Consider the following 15,213-nt stretch of genomic DNA (forward strand, 5'->3'; position numbering starts at 1 on the left):
CATCCAATGGGAATCCCGCAAGCAGGACCAGAGCTCTCCCCGCTGGTGATTCCCAGCCACTGCTATTATGGGGCATATTGCCTCCGGCGAGGGAGGTGCAAGATTCTCTCCCTCTCCTGTTACCTTTGGCTGAAAAGAGACTTTGTGCTTTGTTGGTTCAGCCCCCGGCTTGCTCTCCTCCCCAGATTCCTCGCTGTAGCTCTCGAACTCACTGGAGCTCCAGCCTAGATCTTCAGTCTCCTGTGGCCCGTCATGATGGACGTCTTCGTAGATGAGGCTCCTGTCCGAATCTGGAAGGGCGAGACAGGGAGTTAGCAAAAAAGGACCGCAGAGACGCAACAATGGGCAAGACTGGGGAAGGATGGTGATGGGTGGATATTGGTCCTCTGAAACAGGAACCTTCCAAGGGAGAGAAGGAAAGGAAAAAGGATGTGAATAGAATATGATGAGAAACGACAGGCAGAGCAAGGCAGCCCCTGAAAGTGGAAGGAGGAAATAACACAGAGAACGAGGAATAATGTTTCCAGTATGCTGAATTAAGGCAGGAAAAGGCAGGCCACTTTGCAAAACCTTCCAGGCTAGAGACCTTCAGTGCTGGAAATTAGAATCACAGAACTGTAGATTTGGGAGGGACCCCCAAGAGTCATCTAGTCCAACCCACTGCAGTTGCTTTCCTGTAGCTTAGCCGCGAGTGAAATTAAAATACAGGATCTACAGAGCACTTACTGTACTATAGAGTTGTATTATCTTCCTGCGCCCGCACTAAGTTCATTCTGTACTTTTTTTTCTGCACAAGGAAAACAGTAATTTGAACAAGCCACCCTACATCTCAAACAATCCCCGGTTTGGTGAATCGTTGTTTGGTAAACCGTGGCTTGGAGTTCAGTGTCGCTGAAGATGTTTTCAGGAAAACAGTGCAGGTGGTTGTGATTTAAAATGAATGGGGAGGGGGGGAACGGTAGTGCTCAAGGTAACAAGACACAAAACCTAGATAGGTAAAGGAGGCGTTGTGGGAGGTGCCGTACCACGCTGGATCAGGTCCACATTTTCGTAAGGAACGTCATCATAGATCACATCTTCTAGGGCTGGGGGGTTAGCCTGACCACCTGGAACGACATCAACACAAGGTGGGAAGAGGCAGTGGCTGGATTCGAGGCCAGAAAAAAACAAAAAACAAAAATAAACGGGGAAATTTCTACCGCCCGGAAACTCTGGTTGAACCGGCAACTGTTTTCCCACTGCACAGAGTTTTCGGAACAGTGCCTGTGCACAGGATCACGTCACTCGGTCAGTAAGGAAGGGACAGCAAAGCCACGATGAGGACTAGAAGCTTGGGGTGCATGTTCACTGTTTGACAGAGTACACCCACTGAAGGCAACTGGTGTGGCATAACCAGGGAAGGACTGTGGCTCAGTGGGTAGAGCACCTGTCTCGGATGCAGAAGGTCCCAGGTTCGATCCCCGACAGCATCTCCAGGCAGGGCTGGGAGAGACCCCTGCCTGAAATCCTGGAGAGCTGCTACCAGTCAGTGCAGACAATACTAAGACAGGTGGACCAATGGTCTGACTCGGTTAGAGGCAGCTTCCTATGTTTCCTTTTACACAGAACCACGAGGACTAGAATATTGAGCCATGGGGCCACATCAGTGGCAGAACACCTGCTTGGCAGGCAGAAGGTCCAAAGCTCAACCCACACTGGCAGCATCTCCTGGCAGGGCTGAAATCCTGAAGAGCTGCTGCCAGTCAGTGCAGGCGATACTGAACTAGATGGAGCAATGATCCAGGCTCCATATATGACAGAGCATCCTTTGCTCTGGGTTCAGTCATTAAGCTGGGTACAACCTGTGGGTTGCTGGAAGGAAACATGCATGTTTGTATGGTAAGAGTCCAGAGTACTCCCCACCCCAGTTCACAGAACTGTAGCATTAAAAGGGACCCCAAAAGTAATCTAGTCCAACCCCCTGCAAAGCGGGAATCACAGCTAAAGGATGCTGGACAGATAGCCACCCAACCTTTGTTTAATAATAATAATAATAATAATAATAATAATAATAATTTATTTATACCCCGCCCATACAGGGACATGGATGGTGCTGCGGTCTAAACCACTGAGCCTAGGGCTTGCCGATCAGAAGGTCGGTGGTTCGAATCCCCGCGACGGGGTGAGCTCCCGTTGCTCGGTCCCTGCTCCTGCCAACCTAGCAGTTCAAAAGCATGTCAAAGTGCAAGTAGATAAATAGGTACAGCTCTGGTGGGAAGGTAAACAGCGTTTCCATGCGCTGCTCTGGTTTACCAGAAGCGGCTTAGTCATGCTGGCCACATGACCCGGAAAAACCGTCTGCAGACAAACGTCGGCTCCCATGGCCAGTAAAGCAAGATGAGCACCACAACCCCAGAGTCCTCCGTGACTGGACTTAACTGTCAGGGGTCCTTTACCTTTACCTTTTACCCGCCCATCTGGCTGGGTTTCCCCAGCCACTCTGGGCAGCTCACAACCGAATATTAAAAACACAATACAGCATTAAACATTAAAAACTTCCCTAAACAGGGCTGCCTTCAGATGTCCGTGGAAAGTGGTATAATTGTTTATCTCCTTGACATCTGATGGGAGAGCGTTCCACGGGGCAGGCGCCACTACCGACCGAGAAGGCCCTCTGCCTAGTTCCCTGTAACCTCACTTCTCGCAGTGAGGGAACCGCCAGAAGGCCCTCGGAGCTGGACCTCAGTGTCCGGGCTGAACGATGGGGGTGGAGACGCTCCTTCAGGTATACAGAACAGAGGCCGTTCAGGCAGGTGCGTAGCAAGGTAAATTGGTACCCGGGGGCAAAAAAAAAATTGTCACACACCCCCCAGGCATAGGAAGGTCAGGTGGTACCTGGTGCGGAAAATTTCTTGTCAACCCCCCCCCACTTATTCCCCCCCCCCACAAAAATTGTTTTACCTTATTTCATATTTTCTTACAAAGGAATAATAACAAGTAATAATAATAAAAAACTTTTATTTATATCCCACCCTCCCCAGCCAAAGTCGGGCTCAGGGTGGCTAACATAAGATACATAACATTGGTATAAAATCAAACAATAATAATATTACCTCCTAAAAACATCTCAAAATCAAATTAAAGTCTAATTAGATGGCTTTCCACTGGGTTAGGGTTGGGAACAGTAAGTGCTCCACTGAACTGAAATTTCAGCCTTCACGACATAGGAAAACAGCCAAGTGAACAGCTATTTTGGTGGAGGAAGGTCAAGATATTAACCGATATGCATGAAATTTCATATATAGCTATATAATCCCTAGTATAGTAAGATAAGACCTTCGGAGCAGGCATTTTCCAAAAAGAAAATTAAAAAAAAAAAACATTTCAAAAACATTTAAAAAAAAAATCCCCCCCAAAAAATGTTCCTTGATAATTTGTCACCCCCTCCATTATGGAACCCGGGGCGAACCGCCTCCCTCGCCCTCCCTTGCTACGCCCCTGCGTTCAGGGCTTTAAAGGTCAGCACTAACACTTTAACATGAATGAATGAATGACCGAATCAAAGAATTGTAAGGTTGGGAGGGATCCCAGGTGTCATCTAGTCCACGCACTGCAATGCAAGAATCAACACAAGGAATCCAGGCCCAAATGCCATGTCCCCCAAGGCTGTTACCTCGCCGGGAGTTCCTCCGTTTCCAGCTGTGGGACCGCACCCCCGTTTGCGCACTCCCGGCAATCTCCCCATTGCTGACGGCGCCCAGGAACCTGAAGGCAGAAAGGGACAACCTTGAGACGATCCCTCAAGCCGTTTCCTCCACCCCGCAGCCCAAAAGACCTGTAAACCCCCGGCTGCTCAGTGCTCCTGCTCTTCGCTTTGAAAAAGAAACAGGCACGCAAACAGGGATCCTGTTCAAACTCAGGCTCAGAAGGAGGATAGCCGCGGATGGGCAAACGGTCAAGGACCTCCACCTTCAGATCTTTACAATGTGGTTTCTCAGCAAACGCAGAAAGTCAGTGCTCTTTTATAAACATTGCAAAACCGGTTTGTGACACTTCCAAGGTTCATGAATTCACAGGAGTGATTTTTTAAAGGCTGTTCCCGCTTTACAACCCAGGACAAAGAAAAACTGCTTCCTCCCACCCACCCACCCAAGTGTTCTGGCCAAAAAAGAAGCATTTTTACCCTGTTGAATCGCCCTGAGATCTTATGGTGAATCTAATAAATAAAATAGATAGATCTGGGAAGTTTTTAGTTTAGAGAAAAGGCTAGTAAAAGGTGATACGATAGACATTTCTGGAATTATATGCGGCATGGAGAAAGTGCGTAAACAAGTTTCCTTCCCTCTCACTGGAACGCACGGAAGCTGAATGCTGGAAGACTCAGGAGAGAGAAAAGAAAGTCTGTCTTCATGCAGCACAGTTAACGTGTGGAACTCCCTCCCACAGGAGGCAGAAATTGCCACCAACGTGGAAGGCTTTAAAAGAGAAGCAGACAAATTTGTGGAGGAGAATTGGGTTCCTGGCGGCTACCAGCCATGATGGCCAAGCTCTGCCTCCAAAGCTGGAGGCCTCAGTGCGTCTGAATACCAGTTGCAGGAAACTTCAGGAGGGGAGGGTGGTCTTGTGTTCGAATCCTGCTGGTGGGTTTCCCTTTGGGGCATCTGGTTGGGCCACTGTGAGAACAGGATGCTGGACCTGAGGGGCCATCGGCCTGATCCAGCTGTGCACTTCTGATGTTCTTAAGTCACAACTGACAACCACGTGAAGCCCTTATTTTGTTTTATCAAAATGTTTTAAACATTAAAGTTTAAAACCCTAAATGACTCATGCCCCAAATAGCCAAAAGGCTGCATTCTTTCCTCTTGGGGGATTAGGGGCGGAGGGGTCAAGATCGGCAAATAGGATCATCTGGGTTCCTCTGCTGCTCTTAGAGGTTGGTTCAGAACAGGGCCTTCTCGGTGGCAGCCCCTAAGTTATGGAAGTCCCTCCCACAGAGGATGACTGACACTTTCTCGGCACAGCTTTCAGCAAATGCTGAGCATGCAACTCCCTTCCGGGGTCACGTGCCAGAGGTGGGCGGGTCCATTTGCAAAAGTGGATGGAAGCAACAGATGCAAATTTCACCTCTGCACATTAGGCTAGCTATTACACGCAAACAGAGTTCAAGGAAACTTTTGCAGCCAAGCAAAAAGCACTCCTGGAAGGTCGACTGCGGAGAGTGGATACATTTGGCCCCCAAACCTGAGGCTCCTCCCCAGCCTGTTTTCGAGCATCTACACCTCGCACTAGTGCCAAAAGGGCTCCCAGCACAGCTCACCTGCAGCCACTCAAAACCAGAGGCTCCCTGCCCACAGGCTTGCTATCTAAGAGAAGCAGCACAAGAGGAAAACACAGCGGGGAGGGAAGAGGTTTGCGGCTTCGAGTCTCAACACCCGCCCCGCCCACTACCCAAATCACAGCAATGGGACAGACTATGCAGTGGGAGAAATTATCCCCAAATCAGCTCAGTCAACATACCCTTAAAGACAGTTTGTGGCCCCCGAGTCTGCATCTCCAGCTTTCAAAGGCTGCTGCGGCATTTTATCCCCGACTCTGCTGCAGTGGGAGGCGCAATTTCTCTCCCTCTTGCCTTTATGCTGACAGTGCCCAGGCAAGGGAGCGATCAATATTTCCGCCTCGCCCTCCTCAGCTGCTTTGCTCCACCCCCCACCAAGCTCAGCATCCTTCTGAAGATGCCAAACCCTCGCCTCTCGCTGGCTCTCTGCCTGCCTGCACACACACACACACACACACACACACACACACACACACACCATCCCTTAATGACTGGGCTTTGGAAATGGATTGCTAAAAGCCTCTTGTTGACAGAGGAGGAAAGAAAAGCTGGAGGCAGTGATGCTTCTGGGTACCAGCTACTGGAAACCGCACAAGGGGAGAGGTGCTCCTGTGTTCAAATCCTGCTTGCGGGTTTCCCAGACGGGCATCTCTGGGCCACTGTGAGAACAGGATGCTGGACTAGGTGAGCCGCTGGCCTGTGTGTGTGTGTTTGTGCAAAATGATTGTAAAATCAGTATACATTTCACGGATTTTACAATCATTTTGACATTTCCAAAACTTGACTTCCTTCCCCCTCTTTCTGTGGTTCCTTAAATTTATTTTAAATATTTTCTGCGTATCCAAATTAATTTGTTCATTTAGTCATCTATACTCTTATGAAACGGCAAGTTATTACAACAATCCTGCCAATGTGTTTATCTGTTTGCAATTTATCTGTAAATATTCAATAAACAATTTCCATTCTTTTATTAAAAGTTTGTTATCTTGATTGCTTAATCTTCCAGTAAGCTTCGCCATTTCTGCATATTCCATAAGTTTTTGTATCCATTCTTCCTTTTCTGGGACCAGCAGTGTGTGTGTGTGTTACATATATCAAAGGCAGTTGGTGGAGAAGCTTTAATCCCTCAAGTCATGAGGTCTAGAAACTTGCTTCTTAAAGGGGGGGGGGGGAATGAAAGCTATGATTGAGAAGCAGAATTCAATCCAACACAGCAAGCACCTTTCCAGCACAAGGATATGGAAAAGGGGTACAAAGCGGGCATGCTTGTGCACTTCCCATAATAAGCATCTGGCTGGCCACTGTGAGGACAGGATGCTGGATCTACACTGATTTGTAAAAACACTTTAAGAAACCCAAATATAATAAAGCTCTCAATGCGATTTTAGACTGGCAAGGGATCTCTGCTATATATCGCTCTCTGGTGTCACATTTTTATAACACCTTTTAAACATTTTAACTGACCAGCAAACCACCGAGCCTCTTCGGCTTGCCGATCAGAAGGTCGGCGGTTCGAAACCCCGCGACGGGGTGAGCTCCCGTTGCTCTGTCCCAGCTCCTGCCAACCTAGCAGTTCGAAAGCACGCCAGTGCAAGTAGATAAATAGGTACCACTGCTACGGGTAGGTAAACGGTGTTTCCGTGCGCTCTGGCTTCCGTCACGGTGTCCCGTTGCACCAGAAGCGGTTGAGTCATGTTGGCCACAGGACCTGGAAAGCTGTCTGTGGACAAATGCTGGCTCCCTCGGCCTGAAAGCGAGATGTGTGCCGCAACCCCATAGTCGCCTTTAACTGGACTTAATTGTCCAGGGGTCCTTTACCGTTACCTTTTATAGATTAGTCCTTGGTGGGACATTGCCCTGATCCAACGGGACTCTTCTGTTCTAAAGGAAAATAATAAGAGAACTGTGCTCCCACCAGACTGGAATATTCTGCAACTCATCCTTGAGTCCCGAGTTGAAGGGGGGAAAGGCACTCTGTACATTCCCAGAGTTCTCTTACAACCAATCCCTCTTCCCTTGGAAGTCTGGGAACTGTAGCTCCATGAACAGGGGTCTCCCTTAGCAATGCCCAGCCCCCCGAACAAATTTCTGTTCCCAGGAGTCATTGGAGGAAGCCACGATAACAGCTTTCCTACCGAAGCAGCCTGAAATTAATTACGTAATTAATTGTGTTAGTTTTGGATAGAAAGGCAAGTCACGTAGGTTTTAGAGGAACTACAACTGTAGCGGAATGGGAATGGCATGAAGGTCTCTTGTGCAATGTGGTGTAGTGGTTAGAGCACTGGACTAGGCTCTGGGGTTCAATTCCCCCAACTCAGCCACACAAAGTTTACCGGGCGACTTGAGGCTAGTAACTCTCAGCCTAAACTCTCACCCCACTTTAAACGGTCCAAGAATCTAATGGCAGCCAGGAGCCAACAAAAATTAAAAAATTGAATGGGTATTACAATCGTAGGAGAGGCCGCGACTGTTTAAGGCGGTCCAATATTATGCAAAAGGCAGCTTCCTAGGTTCATATAATTCTGCCCTTCCCCATTCATAAATCAATACTAGCACAATTGTAACAGCCATTCAAAAAAAAATACTTTTCCCCCAGCTGCCACTAGAGGCCAGTATTGGACTTCCACCTTGACCACCGCCATCTGGTCAGGATACTGTATACAGCGTATTAAAACCTGTCTTTCCATGACATTTTGGAAATCCCCATTTTCCTGGTTTCCCAAAACTGCTCTTTTTTTCTAAAGGCCCCCAGATTCCAAGCTAATATGTCACCTCCTGGATTTACGTTTTGCAAGATCCTTATCCCTGGATCCCTGTTCCTCTGGCTTTTCAGGAACGAAAGCTTGGAGACACCCTTGGGACAGCCCTGGCCACTGTGCATGTAAAAAGTTCACCAGCCACAACGTGGAGGGAGGCCCCCAGGCATGATGTGGGGCAGGGCATTTTCATTGCAGCAGAGATGGCGCTTGCTCTAAGGAAAAAGTGAAATTGTGGGGAATCAATCCCTGGCTGATCCCCAAATGGGAATAAGAGACATACATGGAAACAGGGCACCTCTGAGCATGTGCTGAGGGCCTTTCATGAAAACACACCATCCAAGCTGGCAGCCACCAGTCAGCATTGCCTCTTGTGGCAGGGAGTTCCCAGGTTTAACTATGCCCTGTACGGAGGAGGACTTTCTTTTATCCGCATTGAATCTACTTGATCCCGCACAACATTTGTTTTGGACCATCAACATAAGGAAACAATGTAAATATTTAGGCTGTCAACAGCAAAGCTGGCTCTCAAAACCAAACGCCAGGTAATCACCGGGAAGAAAACAGCAATTAAATTAAGTGAGTTTATGGAAATAAGCTGAATAACAGACTGATTAAGCAACCAGGTTTTTTGAAATATGTTTTGCATCCCGCCCCCCCCTCCCCTTAAGAATCTACAGGCAGAAAGCAGCATGGTGGCTTTCTTGAGCTGTACTCTGCAATGTCGTGGGGACCTGCATAGAGGGAAATGGATATTTCAGGAGAAATGTTTGGCTGGCATACTTATATACCGCTGTGGATTTTACCTTTGCAGGGTTATATATAAAAAAAAGAGCTCTGCCAGAACAAGCCAGTGGCCCATCTAATCTGCATCCTGTTCTCACAGTGGCGGACCAGATGCCACAAACAGAAACTCACAAACAGCATCCAAGCACAACATCCCTCTCTCCTCCTGCAGTTTCCATCCGACTGTGGGGGGAGAACAGGGCCACTGCGACCAGTCGCAATCCATAGCCCTCTTCTCCTCTATGAATTAGTCTGATCCACTTTTAAAGCCATCCAAGTTGGTGACCACCGCTGCCTCTTGTAGCAGTGAGTTCCGCGGGTTAGCTCTGCGCTATTGTGAAGGAGGATTTTCCTTTATCGGACCTGAATCTTCAAACATTCAGCTGCGCTGCATGCCCACCAGTTCTAGTGTTACGAGAGATGGAGGGGAAATTTCCTTTCTCCACCTTTCCCCCCTGCGCTGTGCATAATTGTATATGCTTCCACCAGGTCTCTTCATAGTCCTCTTTTCTCTAAGCGACCCAAACGCTGCAACCTTTCTTCATAAGTGGAACTGGTTGCTCTCTCCAACTTCCCTCTTGGAAAGTAGGAGACCTTCAAGGAAACACATCCAGCCAGGCAAAATCCCTCAAAGAGGGTGCAAGGCAGGGCTAGGGGGAGGTGTGGCACGGGTGGACTTCTGGGGGCCACATCCAGAGGTTCGGGGGTCCACATTAGCCCCCCCCCAGGCCTAAGGTGCAGCCCCAACACACACACCCCTTGTTAGACTCTAGCCATAACAACAACAGCCAAGCCAAGAATTGTCTTTGGGGGGGGGGGGTGGAACAAGAGTTTTATCCGCTAAGCAATTTTCACACCCAGACACCCACATTTGAATATGGTCCCCAGGATCCTTGCGTCAATATCAAACACGAAAAACCTGCCTTCTAGAAGTTACTAAAAGCTTGTCACTTATACCCAGTAAGGCTTTGCAAACCAACCAACCAACAAATTTGAACGCGGTTTGCTTGACACCCAGAAGTGAATTCTAGGCTGACAAATTGGAGACCTTTTCAGTTCCGGTGGTACTGATTCAAACTGCCTGGACTTGTTATGTGCTCAGAGGAACTCTCGTTCCTTTGTTACCTAACTTAGGTCTCCCATACCGAGCTGCTGTTTTCCACCTGGTTCCACCAGGTAGGGATTAGGATTAGGATTAAAAACACATTTTTCTTCTTCTTCTTCTGCCCACCCCCTTACCTTGAGAGGAAAAGGCTGTTGAAACACCCATAATCTAAGTTGCCAGACCAGGCCATGTAAACAAGAACTTCCCTTGACACTCAAGGCCTGCAGGCTCCACTGGCTGCATCCCAAAAGCTCCCTCTCTTATCACCTGGAGAGGGAGGGGCTAAGAAGCCAGCAGGGAAGAGGCAGCTACCTGCTGTTTAACCCTCCAGCTGCCGGATCCAGGAAATAACCCGAGAACTTTAGGAGGAAGCAGCTACCATGATCTCCCTGCATCTCTCCTGAAATTGATACCCCCTGGAAGATGTCTCTGGGCTAGCCAGGGTGATAGACCAAGCCTCAGGTGAGCCAGGGTGAGGCCCTCCAGATGGAGCTGGACTACAACTCCCATCGGCATCAAGTCAGGGATGGTAAAAGGATTCCATCTGGAGCAGTGCTTCCCAGTCTTGGCTCTCCAGCTGGTTTTAGACTACAATTCCCATCATCCCTGACCACCGACTCCTAATTGAGCTCCATTCGATATATTTGATAGCTTCTTCTTTAATCGAAGGCAGGGTTTCCCAAATCTGGGTCTTCAGCTGGTTTTGGACTACAATTCCCATAATCCCTGACCACTAGCTAGGGGTGATGGGAGTTGTAGTCCAAAAACAGCTGACCCGAGTTGGGGAAACCCTGATCTGCGGAGCCACAGGTTTCTCCTCCCTGCTTTAGAATAAAGCAGAGTTGAAGTTGTGATGGAGGTAGCCACGGGCAGTGAAGGCAAGTGAAGGTCTAGTCTACTTCAGGGGTGGGGAGCCTGTGACCCTACAGGTGTTCCTCGGCCTGCCCCAGACAGCATGGCCAGTGGTCAGGGAGGACCAGTGGCAGGGCCGGATTTAGGTCTGATGAGGCCTTAAGCTACTGAAGGTAATGGGGCCCTTTATATGTCCAGCTGTCCTTTGCCAACAACAAATTGTCACTGTTTTTTTGTGTTGAATATATGACAAATGGTAATTTATGGACCTAATAGGTATCTAAAGCCATTTGCACATAACAAATAGGAGCCTACACAACACAAAACACTGTTGCTGTATGTAGGTTTTATTTTAGTTGTTTTTTATCTTCTATTTGGGCTATGTACATCCAGGGTTGTTTTTTTTTTCCTTTTGGGGGGGGGGGCCAAGAGAGTGGGGCCCTAAGCTATAGCTTGTTTAGCTTATACGTGTAAATCCGGCACTTACCAATGGTCAAGGTTGAAGAGGGTTGGAGTTCCGTCTAGGATTAACCAGAGGTTCCCCACCCCTTAGAAGAAGCCAGAGTGGAAATGGAGGTAGCCAGGCACAGTGAAGGCAAGTGAGGGTTTAGCTCAGGGATGGGGAGGCTGTGGCCATCCAGGGATTTTGGGACCTGTCAGGGAACTGCCACCTGGCCCGCACGAAGAGCAGCCACACCTCCAGTGGGGAGGGAGGGGAAGGGGCCAGCCAGGAGAGGAGAGGGCTCGGGGATGCTGCTGAGAGCCCCAGCACCTCACCTCTTCTGGCTGGTCAGGAGGGAGACACCCCAGTTCTGGCGCCCCAGTTGCGCAGAGGGATGAAACGCAAGGAGGGTAGGAGGAGATTTGGGGTGCCGAAGCTCTTGTGCTGGGGAAAGAGCTGGAAGGGGCCACTCCCGGATTCTGCCAGCGACTGCTTTTTGTAGCTCTGCACTGTAAATGTTGTTGTTCAGTCGTTCAGTCATGTCTGACTCTTCATGACCCCATGGACCAGAGCACGCCAGGCACCCCTATCCTCCACTGCCTCCCGCAGTTTGGCCAAACTCATGCCAGTCGCTTCGAGAACACTGTCCAACCATCTCATCCTCTGTCGTCCCCTTCTCCTTGTGCCCTCCATCTTTCCCAACATCAGGGTCTTTTCCAGGGAGTCTTCTCTTCTCATGAGGTGGCCAAATTATTGGAGCCTCAACTTCAGGATCTGCCCTTCCAGTGAGCACTCAGGGCTGATTTCTTTAAGGATGGATAAATTTGATCTTTTTACAGTCCATGGGACTCTCAAGAGTCTCCTCCAGCACCATAATTCAAAAGCATCAATTCTTCGGCGATCAGTCTTTTTTATGGTCCAGCTCTCACTTCCATACATTACTACTGGGAAAACCATAGCTTTAACTATACGGACCTTTGTCGGCAAGGTGATGTCTCTGCTTTTTAAGATGCTGTCTAGGTTTGTCATTGCTTTCCTCCCAAGAAGCAGGCGTCTTTTAATTTCGTGACTGCTGTCACCATCTGCAGTGATCATGGAGCCCAAGAAAGTGAAATCTCTCACTGCCTCCATTTCTTCCCCTTCTATTTGCCAGGAGGTGATGGGACCAGTGGCCATGATCTTAGTTTTTTTTATGTTGAGCTTCAGACCATATATGGTCTGCACTGTAAATAGTTTGCACAATAAAACTGCCAAAGGACTGTTTGGGTTCCTGCTCCGTTACTCGTGAAGCACCATCACACGAACTTCACAGGACCCAAACTCCCATCCAGCATGGCAAAATGGTGAGGGTTGGAGGATGCAATCGAGTCCAGCAACATCCCGAGGTCACATCCAGGTTCAAAACCACACCCTTAAGCCCTGATGCATTTCAGGGAAAATAAGACATGCATAATTGCATATGGTGCAATAATTTGCAAATGGAAGAAACACAAAATAACTGTCAACAAGACATGCCTATGGTGGAGTCATACCTGTTCAGATACATGCCAGGCGTAACCTCTGGAAAGGAAAGGTTGCCCTGAGAAACCTTGATGCCAAAAGGAGGAAGGGTGAGGCGGCTGGGGTTTTCTCCCCCCCCCCATCTCATGTTGAAAACTAGATATTGCCTGGCCCTAGTCTGGGTGTGACCAAGAATTCATTGGCACCCTGTTTATGTACACTACAGCAGCTGCAAGAATGCGGCTTGCACAGAGTTGGAAAGACGACAAGATACCGGTACCTACATTGTGTATGTATGCAATCAAATGCCAACAGTGCCCTTCAGCTCTCTATATTGGACAAACAGGCCAAACCCTACGCCAAAGGATAAATGGACATAAATCTGATATCAGGAATCACAAGACAGAGAAACCAGTAGGAGAACACTTCAATCTCCCAGGACATTCTATAAAAGATCTCAAAGTAGCTGTCTTAATACAAAGGAATTTCAGAAATAGACTGGAAAGAGAAGTGGCTGAATTGCAACTAATCACCAAACTTAAAACCATGGAGAAACCTGGTCTGAACAAAGACATTGGATTCTTATCTCATTATACATGACAAAGCTATCTTTAGCCATCTCACCCCTTGCCTTTCCCTGCAAGACTAATTGCAGCCATTAAGAGTCAACAGGTTTTCCACACCTATCAGCTGATCACCCATTCCCACCACCCTTCCGAGTAATATCCCTCCCCAGTCCCTTTAAGGGTCTGGTGACTTCCGTTTCAGTGTATCTGAAGAAGTGTGCATGCACATGAAAGCTCATACCAAGAACAAACTTAGTTGGTCTCTAAGGTGCTACTGGAAAGAATTTTTTATTTTGTTTTGAGTATGGCAGACCAACACAGCTACCCACTTGTAACTGGTACCTACTAGGGCAGACTGGCAGATGAAATTACTGGACTATGCATAGATGGCAAGATTAACTGGGGAAAGCAGAAATCAGGAGGATCAAAACTTCAACAGAGAATGAGATAAATATAGATTGTATTTGAAGGACCACTGTAAACACTTGAACTCTTTGGCAGGTTTTAAATAACTCTTGCAATGATACCCAGACCAATGGAGGGTTGTAAATTAGATGGACTTATAATATGCAGTTGAAAAAGTTGCTTAAGGAACCCACGGAGGGGAAGAAGGAAGCCCTAGGATTCGGAAGAATCTTGTGTAAAATATTTGCAAGAACATGATCTGTGTGAATGAATTTGTAAAATCAAATGAAAACTTCAAAATAAAAGGGGGGGAAACAAATGCTAGTTTCCTGTTCTTGCTTTTTAAAAATATTATATATCTACAGTATGGATGCACAATTATTATTTTTTAGAGCCACTTACTCTGAATGCGTCTGTGAGCCCAGGTGATCTGCCAGGAAAGAAATAGACAAAAGATGGTCAGTTGGTACCCAAGAAAGCCGTCAGTCCTAGTGTCACAGAATCATAGATGCTCCTCTAGCCCAACCACCTGCTATACCAGGAATCACAATGTATCAGATTGGTTACTATGGCTCAGAGGGGGTTGTAGGAAGGCCAGAGAGACCTGGGTTCGAATCCCCGACTGGCCATGAGGCTCAATGGGACGACGTTCATTCTCCTTCAGCCCTGACCTACCTTGCAGGGTCGCTGTGAGGATGAAAATGGAGGAAGGGGCAGGGCAAGCGAAGCATGCAGTTCTGAGCTCCCTGGTTTTTACTGAGCAAGAGACATATTAAAAAGAGAGAAAGACTGAAAATCTGAGAACAGGGAATTATTGAACGGAAACCCGCTCTTTAAGGCAGAATCTAGATGAGCCCTGAGGGTTTAACCGTTACTGGGTACTGGACCTTGAGAACTGGAAGGGTTTCTGGGCATCATCCAGACTGACCCCCACCCCAAAACCCACAAGCTGCCGGTAACTGGTAGAGGGTTGAAACTGGTTCAGAAGCCTGGTGTAGACGCGCTTACCGAGGTTCGTGGCCGAGTCAGACTGGGTCATAGGGACCCGGTCCTCCAGCAAAGCCTCCTCGGCCTCCCAGTCATCCAGGGGTTCAAGATCGTCGCTGATGCTGGATCTCCGCCTCTGAGGTGGGCCCTGCACAGCCCCCCTGGTGCCCAGCTCGGTCCTGGCATTGCTGACCACCACCCGGCCATCCTCGTCCTCGCTGTCCTCAAAGTCAAAGGCCTCGCCCCCCTCGTCCTCCCCCTCTGTCGTGATCTCCAAAACGCCCTGCGTGGCGCCGTCTCCTGGAAAGCAGAAGGGGGGGGGACAATGACAGATCAGCAATTTGGTGGTCTGCAGCCCTTCATTCAGAACAATGAGGGCCAGAAACTTGCTTTATTTTTAAGGGCAAGTCCATAGCTCAGAGGTGAGAGCACCTGCTTTGCACACGGCCTCAAAGCCTGGAGAGCTGCTGCCGGCCAGTGTAGGCAACACTGAGCTAGAT

General features: G+C 48.4%; 1 protein-coding gene across 7 annotated transcripts in view; it reads right to left on the bottom strand.

Annotated features, from left to right (window-relative positions):
* The window catches only part of ARHGEF10L (Rho guanine nucleotide exchange factor 10 like), a 105,703-nt gene extending 90,694 nt beyond the window's left edge, over positions 1-15,009 (bottom strand). For 5 of the 7 annotated variants that reach the window (XM_033159476.1, XM_033159472.1, XM_033159478.1 and 2 more), the window contains exons 1-5: positions 14,735-14,857; positions 14,129-14,156; positions 3,653-3,744; positions 1,026-1,106; positions 124-290 (exon numbers count right to left, since the gene is read on the bottom strand). In XM_033159476.1, coding sequence (XP_033015367.1) covers positions 124-290; positions 1,026-1,106; positions 3,653-3,744; positions 14,129-14,156; positions 14,735-14,765 — 399 coding nt within the window. In that variant the 5' untranslated portion in view covers positions 14,766-14,857. Of the gene's footprint in view, positions 1-123; positions 291-1,025; positions 1,107-3,652; positions 3,745-14,128; positions 14,157-14,734 lie in introns of all 7 variants that reach the window. The other 2 variants (XM_033159481.1, XM_033159474.1) reach the window with 2 other exon arrangements.
* Positions 15,010-15,213: the final 204 nt, after the last annotated feature.

This window comes from Lacerta agilis, chromosome 8 (genome assembly GCF_009819535.1).
Source record: "Lacerta agilis isolate rLacAgi1 chromosome 8, rLacAgi1.pri, whole genome shotgun sequence".
Classification (NCBI taxonomy): Eukaryota; Metazoa; Chordata; class Lepidosauria; order Squamata; family Lacertidae; genus Lacerta; species Lacerta agilis.